General features: G+C 32.2%; 1 protein-coding gene across 3 annotated transcripts in view; it reads left to right on the plus strand.

The window, feature by feature from the left end:
- Positions 1-23,331, plus strand: part of LOC116342802 (neuropeptide CCHamide-2 receptor-like) — a 63,554-nt gene extending 40,223 nt beyond the window's left edge. Inside the window, exons 3-9 of one of the 3 annotated variants that reach the window (XR_004201275.1) lie at positions 2,288-3,541; positions 10,909-11,128; positions 13,274-13,452; positions 19,283-19,482; positions 19,973-20,093; positions 21,601-22,679; positions 22,881-23,331. Coding sequence is in view for 1 of the 3 variants with exons in the window: in XM_031770559.1 (XP_031626419.1) it covers positions 3,303-3,541; positions 10,909-11,128; positions 13,274-13,452; positions 19,283-19,482; positions 19,973-20,093; positions 21,601-21,827; positions 21,887-21,912 (1,212 nt within the window). In the remaining 2 variants the exon portion in view is untranslated. Of the gene's footprint in view, positions 1-2,287; positions 3,542-10,908; positions 11,129-13,273; positions 13,453-19,282; positions 19,483-19,972; positions 20,094-21,600 lie in introns of all 3 variants that reach the window. The other 2 variants (XR_004201276.1, XM_031770559.1) reach the window with 2 other exon arrangements.
- Positions 23,332-23,349: the final 18 nt, after the last annotated feature.

Below are 23,349 nucleotides of genomic sequence, written 5' to 3' on the forward strand. Positions count from 1 at the left end.
TCTCTCTCTCTCTCTCTCTCTCTCTCTCTCTCTCTCTCTCTCTCTCTTGTGTGCTGTTGTCATTAAAAAAGTGACGCGCTGCATTGAAATGAACATAAACAACCTATATTTGAAATAACCGCATCTGAACGAAATTCGTTGTTCATACTTCCACCTTCGATGGAACAAGGTTGTGTTACAACACCTTAAAAGCATCACTTTCCATGCGAAAAACAACACAGAGCAATAGAAATCTCACGCGACCATTCAATTTTGAAACCTACCGCAACATTATGGAGCAAATGAGAAAGACAATGGAAGATTTCAATTGTTTTTTTCTCCTTGCTCTTGTATTGATACTCAATGACAGAACAGAAACTCAGGTAAAACAATCGAGTGAGAGCAGTGCAGAAAAAACTTCTATTGATCGTTGTTGACACAGAAAAAAACGGTTTAAAACAACACCAGCACCTAATCCGTTTCACTGAAATCAGCTATAACGATGTGTCCACGTACACTCCAATTCATTGAAAAACAAACACGTATTCGAAATGTTTTAGTTTTTCCGGTTGGTTGCCAGTCAATCTACACGTAAGATGATTGTTTCCATACATTTCGTTATGGCTATTTTTGTTCTCTTCATAAAGATGTTTTACAAAAAAAAAAACATCAAACTTTTCTGATGGTCAATTCAAATATGACAACGTGAACTTGTCCATGAACATATAAGTAAAATCATATTTTCTTTTTCGTTCGAATGGTGATGATCCACTAAATAACCACGACTTAATGAAAATTGGATGAAATCTCATTTTATTTATGTTGAATTGAATAAGTATCATGCATTGTAAATAATTGCCACTTTCATTTATGTTGCACGAAGAAGCAATACACGATTTCAATTGAATTTTCACGGATCTGTACCTCTAGGAATGTTGAGAAGAAAAATGCGGAGAAAGCGAGGGGGAAACCACGGATTCTAAAATGTGCTAATTTTTTCTAATATTTCTAGTAAAACGCCCAAAAACGCCATATGACATGTACATTTGACATCATTCTAATATGTTCTAGTTTTTCTAGTATCGAGTTCGTGGGTACCCCAAGGGAGAAAGAGGGCGAATTTTTTTTCTTCAAACATACTTTTTTCTTTTAAATTGAGGATCCTTCTTCCTCCACAATGCTCTCTCCTACTTATTTTCCTCCTCCCCAGAGAAACAGTCTTTGGAATTTTCTAGAACAATGATCGGAATGTCAAAATACCACCATGTCTCGTTTGAAAGCTTGATTTAAAATTACCCCTATTCGAAATCAAGATCGGTTTGGAAATTCTATTCAATCTAAACACTGTTATATTGCTGAAACCGCATAAAGAACGAAGAAACAAAAATGTCAACAAAAGAAAAAAGCAATTGCCGTAAAAACTTGTTTTCTTCTTCAATTTCACCCAGTTTTTGCACTGGAAAAACCAAATTGTCTGGTCGTTAAAAAAAACGTTGTCTAAGTTTCGCAGATGCTTTTGCTCAGTCATTTTGACGTTATTTTTCAAAGAAAAAGTTCAAAAAAAAAAACCACTTAAACTGTTTGAGCTAATAACTGTAAAATCTTTTATCATATAAAAATCACTTTATAATATTGTTTAAGCTTTGCATTTACCATAATGGAAATACTTTGTTGTATACAGTATTTTACGCTTGTCTATTGTAGTCTACAATGTAGACTCTACATGTGGCAGCAATATTAAATGTTGGGTGGAAGAAATGGTCGGTGATTTTATCCAGAAGAGATATATCTATTTATTCTCGCTATTTCACTGAACATCAAACTCAATCGATATTCGTTTATCGATTGCAATTCATTCCAAGCAACTCTTCAAAAACACTCTCACAAGAAATTGCTGCTATATTACTTCGGATGCTCAGTTTTTTTCTCTTCATCGAATCAAACAATTTAAAGAATGTTTTTTTGGTAAAGTTCATGAAAAAGCACATAAAAATGGGTGCATCGTTTCTTATTGTTCGATATGTTTTTCATCGAGTAAGAGTGTGTTTATTTGTGAAATCAGTTCGAAAAGGTTCCGAGTCGATTTCTTAAAATTGCAGTTATTCCGGTTGTTTTTGTTTTCGTCGTCATTTTGTCGCATATAAAAAGAATGAGCACTTACAATACGCCCCATGGGGAAATATGAAAATTTTTGTCTAACCATAATCTTAATGATAAGAACGAATTCCGAATAAATATTTGAAACCAAAACTAAATACATAGTATTACCCATTCGTGATGTGTTTTTTTTTTGTTTGTCTCTTTTCAGATGAGGACGGGTTATGTTGAAGTACAATGAGAATCGCGTTCAAAACATTCAATGTGAATATCATGTGGAAAATGTCTGCAACTTAAATGTGAAACGCACATCGATCCAAGATCTTTAGACTATAAATTTGGTTTTAAAACGAAACAATTTCGTTTTGCCACAACAATCTAAGTAAGAAGAACTCAACGTGAATGCAACGGAAGCATTTGGTAGTAAATTGATACGATAAAGTAGAAGACAAAAATCAGCAAAAACGAAACAAAGAAGAAAAAGAAAGGAAAAAACATCGTTTATTTACAAAACACTCTTGGTTTTTTTTTCGTTCTGTGTAGAGAAATTCTGAAAATAAACAAGTGGAATTGCTTCTTTATTTTGTTGGATCGAGTAAATAATTGAGAGAGCTTTAAGTTAATTTTCAACATCGATGGCACAGAGTCAATTTCCCATTTTCAAAATGAGCAAATTTCCATTTTTGAAGTTTTAAAAGTTTAATTATGTACAGAGAAAATAAGTGGTGTACAAGTACAAATCGATAAAAATTGTGTGACAAAACGAAACATTTGATAATTTTTCTGTTGTTGTTCAATCGGTAAAATCAAAAAACAAATAAAGAAGTGAAAATCGAACACTTAGTGTGAAAACTCAATGAAAATAAAGCAGAAATATACATACATTTACATGCTGAATTATTTTGCAAACAAAGAAAAATCAAAACAGCTAAGACTAAGAAGCCAAAGTACTTAAATCAATTGACGATCGTGAGAACACGAAATATAGAAAAATCAACTTTATTTACAATATCAGAGAGTCAATATATAGGCCATTCACGTGTATCCGGTCGAGCAATCAACATAAACAACATCTCAAACACGTAAACCATTACACACACTTTACGTGTGCAATTGCATGTGTGAGAGTCAAGATTATTGTGACCCGAACATCGTAAAAACCAAAGAATAACACGATAACAATCAGTATTTTGTGGAAAGTGCAAACGGCTAGAATCAAAACAAAAATGGGTCTGCCAACGATATTGCCGAGCAATGGAAGTTTTCTACCATCACCAACTCAACATATTAGCGAATGCTCTGAAGACGAATCGGATTGCGAAGGATACAAACCATATCCGGAACGTCCTGAAACCTATATTGTTCCATTTATTTTCAGCATTATTTTTGTGGTGGGCGTCGTGGGCAATGGCACGCTAATTGTAATTTTTTTACGACACCGAGCAATGCGAAACATACCAAACACGTAAGTAAAATGCGCTTATTTTTTATAGTATTTATCGACACAAAACTACAGCTCATTTGCGAGACTTCAATGAGTCTCTCAGGTGTAATAAGATTTTGATCCGCTGCCAAATCTACTTGACCCACCGTCATTTTTACGAAGTCATGTTCATGGAAAAACTCATTTCCAAATAGAATTTTCGCTTCACTTCGGCTATAAAGCTGATGTTTTTTGAATGCGCTTTTTTTTCTTTACATATCAAGTTTTTCGGTTGTTTGGTTGGGCTTTGCTTTTTTGCCATCTTTGTTTTTGTTTCCACGTATTTTTTTTTTTTTGTTTTAGATTTTTAATTTCGTTTTTGTTCGATATCTTTTTTTCTCACGTTGGTTGCATGGCGTTCGACATTTTTAATTTTCATTTTATTGCTTCGCTTTTTCATGCGTCGCTAATGAATGGAATACATTTTTTTGTGTGTCTCTGAATGGAATATAAAAACGTGTATCTGAAACATTCCATTTGAATATGTCGTTTGACATTTTAATTTAACAGAATGTCATTGAGTATTCTAATAAGCAAAATGTTTCGAATGCTATACGTATCAATGCCAAAATAGAATACATTGAGTGGTAAATAGAGTTTTTGCGGTGCAAAATACGATTGTACATATTTTTTTTCTTCGATTTTGCATTTTTCTCATTTGAATGCAGAAAAAAGTAAACAGTAAAAACTGGTGTCATCGCTATGACTGGTATGCATGAATGTTATTGAACGTTATTTTGTATAGAGTATAAGCGAATCTCTGCAAATCAGCAACTAGAGAGAATATTGTGAATGTGTGATGGATATGTGTGTAAAAAATGCGATTTAGCTGCCAGGTCATCAAAATAAGAGAATAAAAAACAATTGAAAACATTAATTTATTTAATGCTTATGGCATTTATTTCAATCAAACGAAGTGTAAATGTCACCAATACGGTTTTTTCATTAAGTATGTTCACATATTGTGTTCGTCATTTTGGGTGTAATGAGAATATTGCTGGTTATATGTAAGTGATGCGGTCACATATATGCGTTTTAACTAGAAGCAAACGTCTTCGGGTCATAAAGTAAAAGTTTGCATCATTTCAAAAAGCTTTTGAACTAAATATTACGATATAATCCTTATCCAAAAAAAAAATACATACCCAACGAAATAAAAACCACTTAGTTAAAGCATATGCACGTATACCATAAATACATGCCATTGCTCAATGAAATGTCTGCATCAGACTCAAATAATTTATATATATTTGCGACATATATTATTTATGAGAATATAAACGTAGGATCCATAATATTATATGACATTTTCATACCGGAATATTTGGTATTTCTTAACGTCCAATCTTTGGTGGTTTTATTTTGGCTTCTTGTGAAAACAAAAATCTAACTTTCTCACAGAAATAGAGAGAGAAAGAGAGAGAGAGCGAAGAAACAGAATTCAGCAGCAACACTGAACGTGGAAGTAAATTAAAATCAATCATGAATGAACAGTAAGAGCTGCATGGATCATGAAAAAAATATTAAATCAACTGAAATGTAAACATGTTAAAACGATTTTTACGCTACATTCTAGATTTTGTATTGTGGCTATGAATAAAATGAGAACAAAAAGAATATGAATGAAAGCGATTTGGTGTGGCTTTTGTTTATCTGTAGAACAGATTCTGTACGCAAGATTTTCTTTCTGTAAATAACAAAGATGAAAAAAATGTTTTGTTTTCGTACATCAGTGGTGCGGCATACATGAAATGAACATTCATCATAAAATTCCAAATAAATCAGAGAGCGTATTATAATAATATAGCCTAAGAGTATGCACTATTCAACTTATTTTGTGCACTTTTGTCAAAATGATGCCAAAAAATTTCAATACGCCTTTAATGCATTTACCTATATTAGGAAAAAAGCATATTTTGACAGCTACATCGCGTTGTTGCCAAAAAAGGACTAAGAGGTCCAACAGGCAACAGAATAAAACACAAGATCAATATAATATTATCTACGGGAATGTATTTTTAAAGAGCTCCAATTTAAAAGCTAACGAACTGCAACGCATAAGCGATTGAATTATTAGTTCATTTATTACTTCTCATTCACCAAAGTCATATAAAAAGTGCTAAGTCAAGCAGGAATACTGATATCATTTTAAAAAAAATTACAATCTGTTGTGATATGATGATTTAAAGAGAATACATACATTTTCAGAAGTAATGTTTTCTAAAGTGCTACTCTCATGTGGAATTGTGCATACAGGTGTTTTATCAACTGTTTATATTCATTATTTAAAAAAAAAACATTGGTAAACAATATGAGTCACTTGGCACCTGAGCCATTCAGAGATTGAAAATCGCTTAATTTATTTTATTTTACAAATCCCACATACAACAAAAAAAAACGGTCTGAAAACTTGCCATTTCAATTTTTTACAATACAAATTTTCATATGCCGCATACAAAAAATATGTAACATTGTGATAAAAATGAAAATAATTCAATTCTAAAATAACAATACGCATTTTTTCATGTGATTTTTTTTTTTGGCTTTATTCAAGTTGATGTACACGAGTGCGAAATAATACATAAATATAAAAAATGGTACATAATCCAAGCGCTCATTCCAGTTTTTTTTTTGGCTTCATTCAAAGCAAGTTCATATAGTACGTTTATTTTATTATTTATAGTTAATATACACTTTATTCGTAACTGTCAACTACATAAAAACCATAATAATAAAGATTTCATATTTTATTATCGTACTCAGGGGGAAATGGGGAAACAATTTTTTTAGCACCACATAAAATGTAGAGCTATTGGATTTATCTATTGAATTTTGATGTATCTCGGGTCGAGATTCTCAGCTGACATCCATTTTGGACCAGTAAAACATTGTCTTCCTGGGAATTAGGTTAAAATCGGATTCCGCTTTCATTTTAATGAACTAAAGTGCCCTTCAAACCACATCAATCAATCAATCTTTCATTTTGAATTTGGTTATCCTATCTATTTTCGTCTCTGGTCAGTTTGCATTCTTAGAAATAGAAAATGTGCTTAAAAGTAGAGATTTTTGTGAGAGGATAAACAAGAAGCGAAAATCAATTTGAAAACTTTCAATCAAATCTATTGTACTTGTGAATCTGTAAAACGTCTATAATATTGTTTTCACTGTTTTTGCCCAAAAATACTGAATGTAGGAAATGAACACTGAAGAGAAAGTAAATAAGAAGTAAATAAGATAGTCAACGGAACTAGTTTAGAATAAAATGAAAAAATTATCATTGAGAAATGATTTAAATGCTATTCAACGAAATCTCTTTCAGTTAATGGAATGAATTAATGTTTACTTACTTAATTTTATGTGTGCGCATGTTTATTTATCGCTTCCTAACCACTATTTGCCTTTGGTGAAAACACAAAAATCTCTTCTTCGGTGACCGTTGTTCGAATGGTTTGCGTAATGCCAGCCAAACCGCATAATTAATCATTTTCTACCAAATTTTGAGCCGTTGTATATTTAGAGCATGAACATTTGTTAAGTAATAATAACCCACATTCGAGACGGAAAATAAAAATAAACAATTAATACCAATTTAATTATTTCTTTTAATATTTTAAAAAAATGACCCAATTCCATTTGCCTGAATGACCTAATTTTAATCCAGACTTTTGAAACGATGTCAATATCCAAGGTAAATTTTCGACCATTTCACAAATGTTATCAATTTGTGGAGGGGATTTGACTGAGCAACATTTGAGCAAAATATTTTGCCAGAAATGAAAAACAGAAACGTGTTAAATAGAGAACAAAAGGCAGCCATGCGTCGTTTCGTTGAATTTCTGTATTCTAGACAAATTTCTTTATGGTGTTGTTATTGTCGCATTCTCATCGCAATTGTTTACTCGTATCAAATAGAGCACATTTTCGGTGAAAAAAAAGAGAGAACACGTCGACGAAATGCGTGATAAAAGTGATGGTATAATCCATTGTCTAATATGAATGGCATTTGGTTTGCTGCACTTTTGGTCCTCTTTTTCTATACCGCGATGTGGTTTATCTTTTTTTGCACATTCGTTTTCAAAATAGTGTTCATTTTACTCTGACAAATGCCCTCATTGTCATTCACTTGAAAGATGATGTAGGTTTTATGAATAGACGAAAACACACGAATTAAGGAACAAACAAAAAATAATGGCCAGCAGTCTGCGGTACGCATGGTGGACTTTAATTAATCGTAATGGAGTAGCTTGTTTGCGTTTCATGTGGGAAAATGCATGTGAATATAATATTCACTATGCTTTAATTTTAACAAATGAATATACCTCGAAGTGTAGTAGTATTTGGCCGCAAAAACAATGATCGAAAAAACACGCCCGGCTTATGTTGCCTTTTCTATCGTACTCTCTCTCTCTCTCTTTCTCTGTTGTGTGTGTGTGTGTGCAACGGTAAATTCAGGGTAGTGCGCGTGAGTGCTATCCAAATTAACGACTCAATGACCAAAGCTGGTTTGATTCAATTATATTTTCTTTTGCCTAATTAACAGATGATTTAGTTCCAGAGTTTTTATTTTTCAATTTTTGCTTTTATTGCAAGAGATAGTTTAGGAAACATGAAACCACACACAGTTCAATCAAGAAGGAGTTAAAATCAATGGAAATATTGATGATGTATGCTTGCGTTTTAGTGTGTTGCATGTATATCGTAGAAAATGTCTTCTGGCGTTTTTCTCATTTCGAAATATGTTTCGTTTGAAATTGTTTTTTATTGTTTGTTTGTTGAATCATTTCATTCACGCGAGCACAATCTGCTTTTCGTACATACATGAGAGCATGGCGGTTTAAATGGATCAAAGAACGTGTGTACTAGGTTGCCTCGAGCAAGTTTTGTTGAAGACATTTGATATTTGGTTTCACATAAGAGAATTTGGAACTAAGGTGCCAAATGAGATCACAACCAGCCCTGAAACCACATTCCTATCAATTTGTATATACGAGTGAATATCATAATTTCATTGAACGCGTTGTTTTATCTCGATTTATGAAGAAGAAGAAAAAGTGCACAGGTATTCAGTTTTGTATGTTAAGAGATTGTTAATGGAAAATCGACTGAAAGCATGATCATATTTGTTTATTTACTTTTTCATGATGTTGAATAACGAAAAAAGGCTATTAGAAAATACAAATCTCTCACTTCATCTGTATTATATTTTTTTTATTCTCATGGAAAATCATTTTTAGCCGACAAGATACGTCTGATCTACGCAAAGTACAATAAAAGAATGAAAATGTGCGTGCATGTGATGGAATGTCGATGATAAGCAGATCTTAAGCGATTTCAATCGTTATTTCTGCATATGCTTCTCGTTTTTTTTTGTGTTCACACGTGAGTGTGGTTTTCAAACAAAAAAGTAAAAAAAATCGAATCGAGTTAGAGAAATGTGGTTTATTCACAGTAGTGATAAGAAATGAGCAATATATTCACGCAATCACCCAATTGAGCCGGTCGGCTTCTGAATCAATTTTCTCAATCAAATGAGGAATTTAATGCTAACCCTGTTGATTGTTTGCACGCTCCGAAAACCGAAACACACACACGCACGCATATCGCATGTGTGAAGACCATTTTAACGCTTTTAACGCAAAACCTTTTATTATACCAAATGTTCTACCGCATTTACAAAAAAAGAAAAAAGAGAACAACCAAGAAACCATTACTCAAATGGGCAAAATATAAAACGCACCACCGAATATTTTATTTTATTTTTTGTTCCTCGTTCGTTAAGTCCTTTTTGGATAGTAAGAAAATCGTTGTGTGCTGTGTGGCTTTTATCCATCTGGAATATCCCGTATCGAATTGATGATGTGTGAAAACATTCACAAAGAGAATGATGAACAAAAAAACAAATACTAAACGAACAAAGGTCTGGATAATTTCTCTGGAATAAACCGCAAATTAAACAACATATACATATCAAGCTTATGTTGAGAATTGAATGCTGGCAACAAATCTCTCGCTTTCTATTTTTTTTAACAATTCCCATTAAGCGTAACCATTTTGACCGTTTAATTACCATTTTTTTGCATAACAAACATATTTATTAAGTTCATGCCACTGTGCCAGTGTGGTTTAAAATATATGCTTCCATGTTTTGTACTTTGAATTAATCAACTGACTTATTTGATGATACATTTTCTTGACCACTTTTCAAGCAATTGAATTTAAACTCATGCAAATGTTGTATATTTTATAGAACAAATTTGTTTTCTAACCAATCGCTAGATATATGACGGTATGTGGTTCAATATCATTCAATGTGTTATTATTATACGTTCATATGAGCTAGTCAATTTAAAAGTTTCAATTCATCTCCTTTTTTTATACACGATAAAGTTACGTCATAAAAAATCATTGATTTAATTTCGTAAAAAAAGTCTGATAAAATATCGGTTTTACCAACCAAAATCGGATTTATCTATTTTATGTAAAACAACAATGACCAATGTTCCTCGGAAATTTAAAAGCGTGTGCATGTGTCTGTTGTATGTAAAAAAGGAGAATATTTTATTTTTTGGTCGACCATGGATCAAAACAGGTGCATGAATTTAACAATGTTTAAACATTGAAAATTCAATATATAATTGACAAACGCCAATTCAATTTATGTGCATAAAATTATTCGCATCATTAATTTTTAACGGTAATGGGATTTGTGAAAACCTGTTGAAAAACAAATAAATAAACAATATGGTTATGTGAGCGTGTGTAAAATGTAAATGATTGCAAAATGGTATGTGAGTCGATAAAAATTGTATATATATATGGTGTAAGCTCGATTGGCAAGTATTCACAAAAGAATAAATCCATGCGTCATATAGCAGGATGCTTATTTCCATTCGAAGTGTCTTCAACAGTTTCGCTATTGTGCCATTTTATATAAACCCGAACCGAACGTCCGTGACTCGAAAAATTTCCGGGACCGGGCAGGATTCAAGCCATACACTTGGGATCTTTGAACAGATATTTTGGGCGTTCATGGGCACATGAGTAGCCCGAAATCGAGTGTTTTTATACTAAATATACGTATTTTTATGCGGCGCATATATATCTATCTATTTTGGATTTTTTTTTTGGGCGATAATCTGTTTTCAAGCAATGAATTTATTTGCCATATAAAATGTACACACACATACACACGTGTGCTTGAATTGGACATGAACGATTATACTGAATGTGGCATCCCAACAACATAATTTACATCTAATTACTTCGAATATAATCTTCGTTTCAATTTCATTTGTTATTCAAGTTTAATAAAGTTTCCTATAATTTTTTGTTTCTCTCTTCTAATTTAGGTATATTTTTTCGTTAGCATTGGCTGATCTGTTGGTCATCATAATATGTGTACCGTTAGCATCACTGATTTATACGCTTGACTCGTGGCCATGGGGTTCAGCATTGTGTCGCATCACAGAATGTGCAAAGGATATTTCAATTGGTGTGTCTGTATTCACATTGACCGCACTTTCAGCGGATCGATACTGTGCCATTGTAAATCCATTGCGGAAGCTGCAGGTATACCAAACTCCACACACATTTATTACACTAAACTAAACGAATATAAAGTACATTTGGTAAAAGTGTATTCGAACGAAAAAGATCATGTGAATGCTAGTGGTCAGTGACTGTTAGTAGCATGAGTTAGTCTATTTCGATGCAAAATTTGAATTAATTGCCGTCATTTTCAATGCCATTTTTTCCAAATGGAAACGTTCGCACATATATATCTACCGATGGTACAATTGAAGGCAAAGTAACTTCTATTGTAAGCTTATCTGTACATATGGCATGTGTGGGCAGCATAGAATTAGATTTATTGGTTATCTCTAATTGAATGGGTAAGAATAATCATGAGCTCCAAACATTCTTTAAAAAAATACTGATACAAGACGATGAATTAAAATAAATGAGATACTAACTCGCGTTTAAAATAAATCTGATACTTGAAAGATATTGAAAATAAAAGTGGTATGTATCACTTTTATTTTCAATTCGTTCAAGTATCAAATTTATTTTCAATTCTGGCTAGTATCTCATTTATTTTAACACATTTGTGCATTATACCGAGTCTCCGAGAGTTTCATATAAGCCTTCCCATGTAGATGGTAAAAAATCGTGAAAAATGAAAAAAAATAATTAAATTTTTTTTCTTCGATTTACAAATACTATTCAATTTTCTGTACCATCTGGTGAAATCAGAATGAAAAAAATCGCATTCCCTATCACCCAAATCACGATTGGCATTCGGTCACTATTCAATAGGTGTTACATAGGAAGTTTATATGAAACTCTCGGAGACTCGGTATAGAGCACCCAAACAGTGAAAAAAGTCCAGATCGTGATTTATATGATATGGGATGCGATTTTTTTCATTCTGATTTCACCAGGTGATACAGAAAATTGAGTAGTATTTGTAAATCGAAGAAAAAAAATTTAATTATTTTTTTCATTTTTCGCGATTTTTTCACCATCTACATGGGAGGCTTGTATGAAAAACACGGAAGACCGCTGAAATGGCACTGTCACACGTCCGTGTACGTATTTTTCATTTGCCATTTCATATTGCGGTCTTCGTATTTCGCATTTGCGGTCTTCCGTGTTTTTCATACAAGCCGCCCATGTAAATGGTAAAAAATCGTGAAAAATGAAAAAAAATAATTAATTTTTTTTCTTCAATTCTCAAATACTTCTCAACTTTCTGTATCACCTGGTGAAATCAGAATGAAAAAAATCGCGTTCCTTATCATGCAAATCAAGATCTTGATTTTTTTCACTTTTGGAGTGCTCTATACCGAGTCTCCGAGAGTTTCATACACAGCAATGAAACGACAACAACAATAACACATATTTTTACTGTCAAAATTTTGATGTCAAATGGTGTCGACATTGGTGACGGTATTTTGAAACAGACTGTGTAATCCATATTCATCGTATATGATCCTATGTAAAGTTCTATACTTGATCTAGTTCACATTGACGGTTCAAATCGGTTATGTCCAATAGCGTGGATATGGACTGTGTGTTTATTCTGTTACATGTACGTTGTAATGGACAAGTATAGTAACATGGCGTCGTTCAAATAAATTTAAAAATCCGTCCACTCGTGTCGACACCATCTAGCACGGTAGTAGGGATTTCATTGCTGTGGTTTCATATAAACTTCCTATGTAACACCTATTGAATAGTGGCCGAATGCCAATCGTGATTTGGGTGATAAGGAATGCGATTTTTTTCATTCTGATTTCACCAGATGGTACAGAAAATTGAATAGTATTTGTAAATCGAAGAAAAAAATTTTAATTATTTTTTTTCATTTTTCACGATTTTTTACCATCTACATGGGAAGGCTTATATGAAACTCTCGGAGACTCGGTATAATGCACAAATGTGTTAAAATAAATGAGATACTAGCCAGAATTGAAAATAAAATTGATACTTGAACGAATTGAAAATAAAAGTGATACATACCACTTTTATTTTCAATATCTTTCAAGTATCAGATTTATTTTAAACGCGAGTTAGTATCTCATTTATTTTAATTCATCGTCTTGTATCAGTATTTTTTTAAAGAATGTTTGGAGCTCATGATTATTCTTACCCATTCAATTATGAGTGGTTGTTTCCGTGCTATTAATCGTCTTGATTTTCTCTCGATTGCAGACAAAACCATTGACCGTGCTAACAGCACTTTTAATATGGGTTCTGGCAATTGTGTGTGCAACGCCGGCCGCTATCATGTCGGAAGCCGTAACTGTTGTGCTTAATAACACAACCAATCAAACAATCATCACTTGTACACCATTCGGCCAAGAAGGACTTACATCCAAAACCTATGCTCAGTAAGTATTATTTGTGATCCACTGGCATTTACGTTATTAATTAATATCGAAATTCGTTCCGATACGAAAAAAGAAAAACAATTTCCGAAATATTGATTTTTCAAATAAATTAATGCATAAAAAAACCATCTCTTACATACAAAAAAGGGCTTTTACGAAATGATAAAAAACACACACAGACTTTTTCCGGTTCAAATTCAAAAATCGAAAATTATGTACAACTTTTACGTTATTATTCCAGCGATTCATAAAAATAAATCATTCCACCTACTCAGTCGTAAAGCATACACAAATTTATAACATCCATAAATAAAGTACATAAATAAAAGTTAACATGTATTTAAATTAAAAAGCTCGCGACAATTATGACGCGTGCGATGTTGGCGATATGAAAGCGAAAATAGTTTTAACGTGTCAGAAATTTATTCAGATGACAGCATTATTATTTATAATCTATCCATAATGAATGGTGATTCATTGTGCTGATGTTGGTAAACTAACTAAAGCAAACCAATTCCAATGTCAAAAGTTTTTCGTAAACTGTATACTTCAATTTAGATGAACTAACGTAAAATTTAATATAACTATTTATTTGTTGTTGTTTTTTTCTGTCGACAATGAAAGTTACAGTGTTTTATTCAAGTACTTAAATTGAATAATTCATTCGAAGGTGAGAGATGAATTAAACGACAAAGAAAAAATTTTACATGGAAAGAGTGGGAGTTTGAGAAAAGTGAAAATTGAACGTAAAAAAGTAATACATTCAATTAAGTACCGGGTAATTTACAATAAATATCGTGGTTCGTTGAACGAAACATTTCATTTTCATTTGAATCAGGTACTTTTCCTTTCATTTCATTTGAACAATGTGTACGACAAAAGTAGTTTATTTTCGTCGATTTTATAGATGATTGTCTTTTTATGTCTGTGCAAATCAACTCACTTTCTCTTGGATAACATTGTGCTATATGGATTTAATCAAAGTGGGCTGAATTTTGAAATAATATGCACACGATTTATACAAGCACATTCGATTTTGGAACGGATGGGATTCCTATTAAAATAACTCGGTTGTAAGAGACGTTCTTTTTTCTATTATCTTTTTTGTATTGAGTTTTCCTAGAGATATATGCATTTATGTAAAAAAAGAACTGTGCTATGTCGAGAAAAAAGGCCTTGTCGTCGTTTTGATACTAAAAACATAGTGAAAAACGGGTCTTGCATCAAATACAGCTGATAAGCGACACGGTCGTATCACGATGGTAGTATATATAAAATGATTTTTGTAGCAATTTTGATATTCATGTGAATATAATTTCATAAAAGCTCAACAATGGCATTTTTTTAGATAGCAAAATCACTTGAACCACATTTGGGACAATTGATGGCTAAAAATTCACTGGATCCTATAGGATGTACTGAATGCTCAATTTAATACGAATTATCGGCAGGTTTTTTTAATGCATAATGTGTACAAGATGAACTTTTATCGCAGAACAAAAAAAAATTAAACATCCGATGGAGGCAATCTCAATAAAAATTGATGGTTTCCTCTGGAACCGACAGCGATTTCACTGTGAAATTTCTTACTACTACTTGATGCACACATATTTCTCATTTTCTTTCTGTGTATTTTTTTTTTTTTTTTTTGCTTTATTCTGAAAACAATGAAATTAACATATAAAATGCAGACAAGCACATCTTGAACACATCGTTGAACATGAAACCACACACAGTGCAAGAATGTTTTCGTTTTTGCAGAGAATTCACAAAACTTGGAAGAAGAAGAAAAAATGACAGAACACAAAAGAGTGAAGGAGAGAAAGCGAAAAAGAGATACGAATCAACGGCATTATATTCACCTGGGAATTTTAATATACATGAAAAAAAAAGAAAAGAAAGAATGAACCGAAAAAAGGTGATTTTCTGTGGGGAAAAGCACAGTCGATACACATCATGCAGAAAATCTCTAAAGTGGTTATCGTCAGCATTTGATCATTTAACCAATGATAGTGTAATGGACTAATCCCAAGTGAATTCAGTTTAAATCTTCATTGGTAATGCGACCGGGCGCTTCTGTTCTCTTCTTTTCATTTCATGGCATGAATCACATTATTATAATCGAATATTTCGTTTTATTGAATCGGCGATTTTTCTTCATAAATAATAGAAAGGCGAGATAAGAAGGAGATCTTTTCGCCAAAGATCATGTATAATGCACAATAAAATGATGACTGGTAATCAGCAAATTGTATTCTACGTATCCGAATGAGATGATTCTTTACCAATACATTATTTTCTTTAACAAAAATATTATTTCCATCCATTCGATAAATGAAAACATAAGAGACTTGATTTTTATTTAATACAGACCTTCCATTTTATTATATCAGTAGTGTACACTGTGTACAGGGAGGTGTTTACCCACTCTTCAGGTTCAGAATTTTTTTTTCGATTTGGTAGGGTTTTTGAGTAAAATTCATGTTCCCCCGTAATCAATCCGAGTGGGGGTTATTAGAACGAAATTTTGGAAAGAAACTTTCGATTTTTTAGAGTTTTTGGCGAAAAAAGTGTGAACCTTTTTTTGGTCGAATTTTGAAAATTCTCCCCTCCCACTCTAGAAATCAAACCTCGCACACTTCTGATATTTAGATATAAAAATCTTCCTTTTCTTACACATTTCCAATTTTACCTCGAAAGGAAAATTTTCACATTAAAAATTCAGTGTCACTGATATTTGCGTCAAATGGATGTTCCAAACTGAAAAATAATAGGAGCCTCTTTTCTGCAGTCAGAAGATTTACATCTTTTAATTGAATGTAAATTGTTGGTTTATCCAAATCCACATTTTGAGAATATTTCATGGGTATACCTCGTTCCCTTTGACGGTTTGCGAGGCATTAAAGTTATCATTTGAAAATTTATGGATCGAGATAAGTGCATTTTTTGAATAAGAAATGTTGAGTTAACCTCTTCTCTTGTATATTTAATTATTGTCGAATGCGCATAGGGGGAATGTATTCTGGTATCTTCCATCTTTCGTTTGATTTTTTGAATCTATGTACGTTAAAGTATTTTTCATGAGTGGTGCGTGTTCATATATAGGCTTCCCTTCATTATATTTGTTTTGTTTTTCGCATTACTTAAACCATAATAAAGCATAACTTTCCTATGGAAAACCAACAAATAAAACCATTAAAATCATATGAAATGTGATTTGTGTCAAAGTTGTGCGCATCGAGTTGAACAAAGTAAATATTCTGTTCGAAACTCTATTTGCGGTAGATATACTTCAGTGATTTGCTTTCAAAAGTGAATTTCCTAATGGTGTTCATTGTGTTTGTTATAATGCAATATGTGTGACACATTTTCAGCCATACAAATTAGCATAAATTTAATTTCTTGGTGGCAAAAATCGATGTCGAATATCTCTTTGTTCTATATAATTCATATTCATACAGAAGTGATTGTATTTTTCGTTTCTTATAATGTTTTATGCACCGTATGTATTCCATATGCCGTAATGCTATAACACTCTAAATCTAAAAAACCGGCATGAATGCTAAAATTGGCAATTTTTTTTCTCTTTTGCTTGTGTGAATCTCTGTGTTCCTGTTTCTCTCTCTCTCTCTCTCTCTCTCTCCATATTCGAGTAAACTACACAAGTTGCTTCAAATATGCCAACGCTATCATATTCTTTATATTTGATTGAGCACAAGCATGAACACATCACCAATTCATCACAATCGAAAAGCATATTGAAATCGAAACTTCATTTTTCCACTTACTTACTCCATCAACTTTTTGTATTTGCAATTCGGTTCGTTCGCAGTAATCCATCATATATGTTTGCATCGGTGTAAACAACTTGGTTATATTGTTGCTGTGCACGTTATATTTTGTGCTGTTTTAATTTGTTTCAAATAATTTTTTTTCTCTATCTAATCTATTCAATGTACATGGTTCGTCTAACATTTCGTTATTATTGTCATAGTGTTCAGTGATTCACTTTGCCCACATCTTGATTTGTTAAACAATGATTTCGACATAACTGCTCCTATTCATGTGTGGTTACACAAAAATAGCATCTACTTTTCTAAAGTAGGACTTACATATGCATAAGCTTCCTTATGTAAAATGAATGGATTAATGAAAAAAAAAGTTGGTACATTATTGCAACGAAAAGGAAAAGTATTCTACCAAAAAAAAAACGGATTCCAATTCAATCAAATGCTGAAAAAATGAAAAATATCTGCTCTTATTGTATTGCAGGTTGACAATGGGATGATACGTGGTTTATTTACACATTCCACAGCATATCAAATTCTCATGATTTTGTCACTATTTCAATTCGCTTCCCACACAATATTACGCTCAGACAGTATATGACACATATGATATGAAATTTTTTTTAAAGAAAAACATTCGTTTGATCTACATTGCATCTATCTAGAAGCTTAAGGCACATTTTTCTTATTAGTTGGACACTATTTTTAGTCATTAACTTGACAGCGATGAAACACAATAAAAAAAAACTTTACGAAAATCATTTGAATTTGCATTGATTCATCTGAAGAAGCTCAGTCATGTACAATAATTTACATTATCGCAGTGCAAAGGTATTTTCACAAAGCCACTCTTCTCAACCATAATTGAATTGCAATTTCATGTATTTTAGTTTGGTTTATGCTTCAGTTTGTTAAGAAAAACCGAATTACATAATGAAATATTCATTTCACCGAGAAACCATTGAGATCCAATTGAAAATTATTTCATCAGAAATTGTTTCTTTACATCGGAAAATCGCAATCGGCAAATAGTTTTCCAAGTAAATCTTTGCAAATTGCAACAGTTTAACATAAAACTTAAAATTTGTCGACTAATTTAAACTATTTTGTGGTTTTCTTGAAATGAACTAAAGCAAGTGTTATAATATTTACAAAACTCGAATCGGTCAAATTCAATTAAACGTTTTAACATTTAAAATAAGCGAAACGAAATGTTATCAATGTCGACGAGAAAAATAATTGCCAATTTCAGGCAATTGTGAAAATTGATATTGACATTTTGGATGCGATTGGTTTATTTCATTCAATTTGAAATTCGGTCTCTCGTTTTAAATGCGACAATCAAACAAAGTGCTTTTATTTTTTTGAATGCCGGACATAATGTTCAAGTCATTCGAATACAATTCCACCGCATAATTGATTTTATTTCTGGTATTTTGTAGTCATCACTTTTTTTTCGTTTTGAATCTGCAATTACTTTTGCTGTGATACATATTTTTAAATAAATGATAGCAAAAATGGTAGAAAATATGTTTTGTATTCAAATTTAATTGTTGATATTTCTGTATAAAAAAGCTACGTTTTTTGTTAAAGAAACACCAAACATATCTCATCAGATTGAAGTCCATTGATATACATATCTCATCACAATTAGTTTTAACCTACATTCAGAGCGAATCACCAAAAAATCTCAAGTCACGCTTTTCTTTTTCCAACGAAATCAAATCAAACTTTTTAATCAAAAAGTCGACAATTTTAAGAAATAATTATAACTAAAACTAACTTTTATATTCGAAGAAAAAAAAGTGTCTTGCCTCGTTGAAAATGGTGTTGAGTTTCACATTTGGATGACTATATCCAATTTTGATGGTTTTCCAGCATTCTCATGAATTTTATTGTACAAGTTTATAGTTAACTATAAAATATATGCATTCATACTTGAACTGCTGTATTTTATTTGAAAAGTTTTACTTTCTCGAGAATGTTCGTATATGTACTCAATAACAATCAAATGAAATGCAAACCATTTTATTTCATTTCAGGTATAATGTGGTTGCAAAGTCAATTGCATACTATTTTCTACCCTTGTCGATTATCGGAATACTTTACGCATTGATGGCACGACGATTGCATTTGAGCACACGTGAGGTGCCTGGTGACGGCCCTTGCGTGGCTGGACCACAAAGAGCCCAAGCTCGCGCTAGACGCCATGTTGCACGTATGGTTGTAACATTTGTAATTGGTAAGTTTTAGTTTTAATTTGATGCGTCCACGCCGATGTTTGGAACGAATGTGGATTTATTGGCGCATTTGCTTTGTGAATAACTGACATGAGTCTCGTACATACAATACTACCAATAAATGTGCGTACTAACTTCGAATTCATAACAATTTAAATAAAACTTGATTTTTGTTTTGTGAAATATGAAACCGAAAATGGGATACATTTTCAAAGGTTCACTACAACAAGAAAATTAATAGTTTGATGCACACTTTTATTGCATAGTGGGGAAATATGAAATAATTTCACACATATAACTAAATTACCCATAAAAACTTTCTCCAATCGGTTGTACGCGAAGCAAAGCAATTTTTTCTCATTTCATATGACGTTTCTTGTTACTGTTCCTTTCAATATGAGGCCAATTTGGATAAAAAGAACCTTTTCATCCACAATAGAGTTTCACTAGATAAATATATTTACACAAACTATTGTTATGTTCTATTTTCAGTGTTTATCATCTGTTTCCTTCCGTACCATGTGTATATGCTATGGTTTCACTTGAATCCAAATAGTGAACAAGATTACGACACTTTTTGGCACATAACAAAAATTGCCGGATTTTCCTTGAGGTTTGTATAAAAGAATGTATTTTTATGGATATCGAACATTCAATGAAAGAAAACAACGAAAATATGTGGCAACGGTAACAAGCAAGTTTCAACTATAACAATACATTTGGAATTTCAAAAAACGTTCCTTTATAAATTCTATTTCCATCATTTGGCATTGATGTAAAAGTCATAGTTTTTTATATCTCTTTATTGCGTTATGATTCATTTGATTCATGCTTACGACATTCAAGTAAAATCAATAATGTATTTATAATTCTTGGTATTTTTTTAAAATTTAATTCCACAACAAAAATGATGAATTCATTTTTTTCACAATCTCTCTCAATTCAATGTACATGAATAAATACTTCCAATAATATTGAGAATGCCATTATGCAAGATTCTGGTGGCTGTTTGCATTAAAAAAAACCCAGAGAAGCCTATTTTTATTTCACGGAAGTGGAAAAAAAAATTCCATTACGCCGATTAATTTAATTACGATTTCAGTACATTTTTTTTTTACTTTTATACAATTCGCTGTACCTTCAAAGAAAGTTTTTTTCTCTCGAAATAATTAAATTGTATGAAAAATACATGGGGAATATTTCAGAAATGGCATTTATGGATGCATTAAAGTTGAACAGAAAAAACTTGCAAAAAGTCTCCACTTGGCATAAAAATGTTTAATTTAGTTGATAATTGGGAGAATGGGTCGTTTGTCATTTTGATGAGCATCTTCGATGATGTGATTCAAATTTCTATATATTTTTGCAACGACTGATGAATGGCTTCATTTATTTATAGGAAGTAATATGATTAAAATAATAAAAAAAAACCAGCAGAAAATGTTGCTCTGCATATTTCTGACAAATAATTATCATGCAATTAATATATTCATTGGTCGCTTCCGGCTATTATCATGGATAATTTCTATTGACATTAGACATGTCAGTAAATGTATTCGCGCTTTTATTATCTTCCAAATCATTGTGATAAATTGATATTGGGAATTTTAATTATATTTGCTGTACATTGTACAATTGTCATATTACGTTTTAAGAGAGAGAGAGAGAGAGAGAGAGAGCTTTAAGCTCGAAACAAACAATGAAAAAATTCTTCTACCAAAAAACAAGCGGAAGTAAATGGGTATTAGATGAGGACTTCAAACATCAAAGTTCAGTCAATAACGCCATCGACACATTTCATTAGAGAGAGTGAGAGTGAGAAATAGATAGAAAATTGTAATCCTTGTGTCTGTTGTGTTCCTTTTCTTTAATCATTCGTGTCTTTAATTATTATTATCATGGTCTATTGTTCTTTTTTTCTTTCATTTTTTTCCCTTCTCTGCATCTCGTTTGTCTTACCAATCACAATGGCCTGATAATGACAATGTTGTTGTGTTGTGCGCGCACTACTGTGGCAATGTGGTGTCCGGGCGGTTAAAAAATGCTGTAAACGTTGATCATATTACATCCTGTTTGTGATGGCACCTGAAAAATTGGCATTCAACACAAAAAAATGGCAGTTTTCTGAATTCATGCATTAATCCTGTGGCTTTATACTGTGTATCCGGTGTGTTTCGTCAGCATTTTCATCGGTATCTGTGTTGCAAGCAAATCCAGCAGACGCATCATCGTCTTGGTATGTCAATGGCAACAAACGCTTGTGATACAAGTTTCATGTCAACCATTCGGCGTACACAACACGGTAACCATCATACAATCGTGCATAATGGCACATCGCCAACACAAAGTATGATAATGAATGAAAAGAGGTGAGGCACAATCATGTCTCAAGATACATTCTTCTAGGTGCTTGCGTTAAATTGCTGAGCTGAATGTTGATGAATCGACGGCGACGACGACAACAACACGACGAAGACGATGAACAACAACAACGACAAGATCAACGACGACGACGTTTACAACAAATCCGATGACGAGTACAAATATCAAGTAATGATGTGGTTAGGTGTGATGATAATGATGACCAGAGAAATGTGACCAATACGAGAACCAACCAATTTTCCGAATCAGGATGTTAAGTACATATATATACATTTATTTTATATTTATGTTGCTATATTTTAATTGACATTTCAAAACGTATTTCTGCACTTTACTGTCCACACACCACCCCCCCTCTCCTCCAAAAAAAAATAGAACCTAAACCATAGCACATAATTAATGACGATGGTTTCATTAATTATGATTTTGAACAACATTTCAATGTCTCTTTATCCCATCGGTTTTTCGGTGCGAATAAAAAAACATTGAGAAACATAATAACACACATCATTTGTCTTAAATGGACACACTCAATTTATATTGTTTTTCAACTAGAATCATCATTGCACATCACATAAATGCCAAAGCTGTTCGGCTCTCATTACTTAAATAACCTTTAACGTTTCATCGCATCAACAAATTAGAAATACTCGCAAAAATTATCAAAATAAAAAAGAAGAAGAGGAAATAATACAATATTATATGTTATCGTTATGAGGAATATACAAAAATATATGTGCTGAGAATGAACGTGGCCTAATCAATGTCACTTGAAGTTCTTGCTTACAGAAGTCACCCATAAGCGAAAGAGTAGAAGGTGAGATTCATTAAATCATTTCCATATGTATGTATAAATGAATATGAGACGCGTTTATTTAAATTGTTGAATTTGCGAATGCTTGAACACTTTTCGAATGAACGTTGTACTGTTTCAGTATTAAAAATTTGCAAATACAGCCCCCTTATTTTGAATCTATTGAATAACAACATATTTGAACATTTTTATATGATTAAGTAGTTCAGTTATCGACAGCAGTTTATCTAGCTATCTGAATATCCGATGGTAATCGGCAGCAGAGCGTTGTATATACCACAATGAGCAGCGGCTGCGATTGAGAATATTCGAATAACTGAGAAATTTCCAAAAAAATTGTCTCACATTCATTCTCTAAAGATTATTGATACTTTCAAATTCCCGCGCGGTAAAACATTTCAAAAAATAATTTTATCGATTTTATTAGGTTTTACAGGACAAACATATGAATATACAAATGAAAATTAGCATTTTTTGCACAAAAACATATTTTTTTATTACATACTGCATTATCTGAAAACAAAGCATGACGATAAGACAAAATTGCTTGCCAGCGCCACCAAATGACTCCATATGATTCTATACAGGGTGTCTCACGAACTAGGATTACCCCCCAAATTTTAAAATTTCAAAAAACGCTTTGGGGGGTATGTTGGGGATAAAAAATAGAAAA

Source organism: Contarinia nasturtii, unplaced genomic scaffold, assembly GCF_009176525.2.
Source record: "Contarinia nasturtii isolate CC-2019 unplaced genomic scaffold, AAFC_CNas_1.1 Cnas_scaffold_129, whole genome shotgun sequence".
NCBI lineage: Eukaryota > Metazoa > Arthropoda > Insecta > Diptera > Cecidomyiidae > Contarinia > Contarinia nasturtii.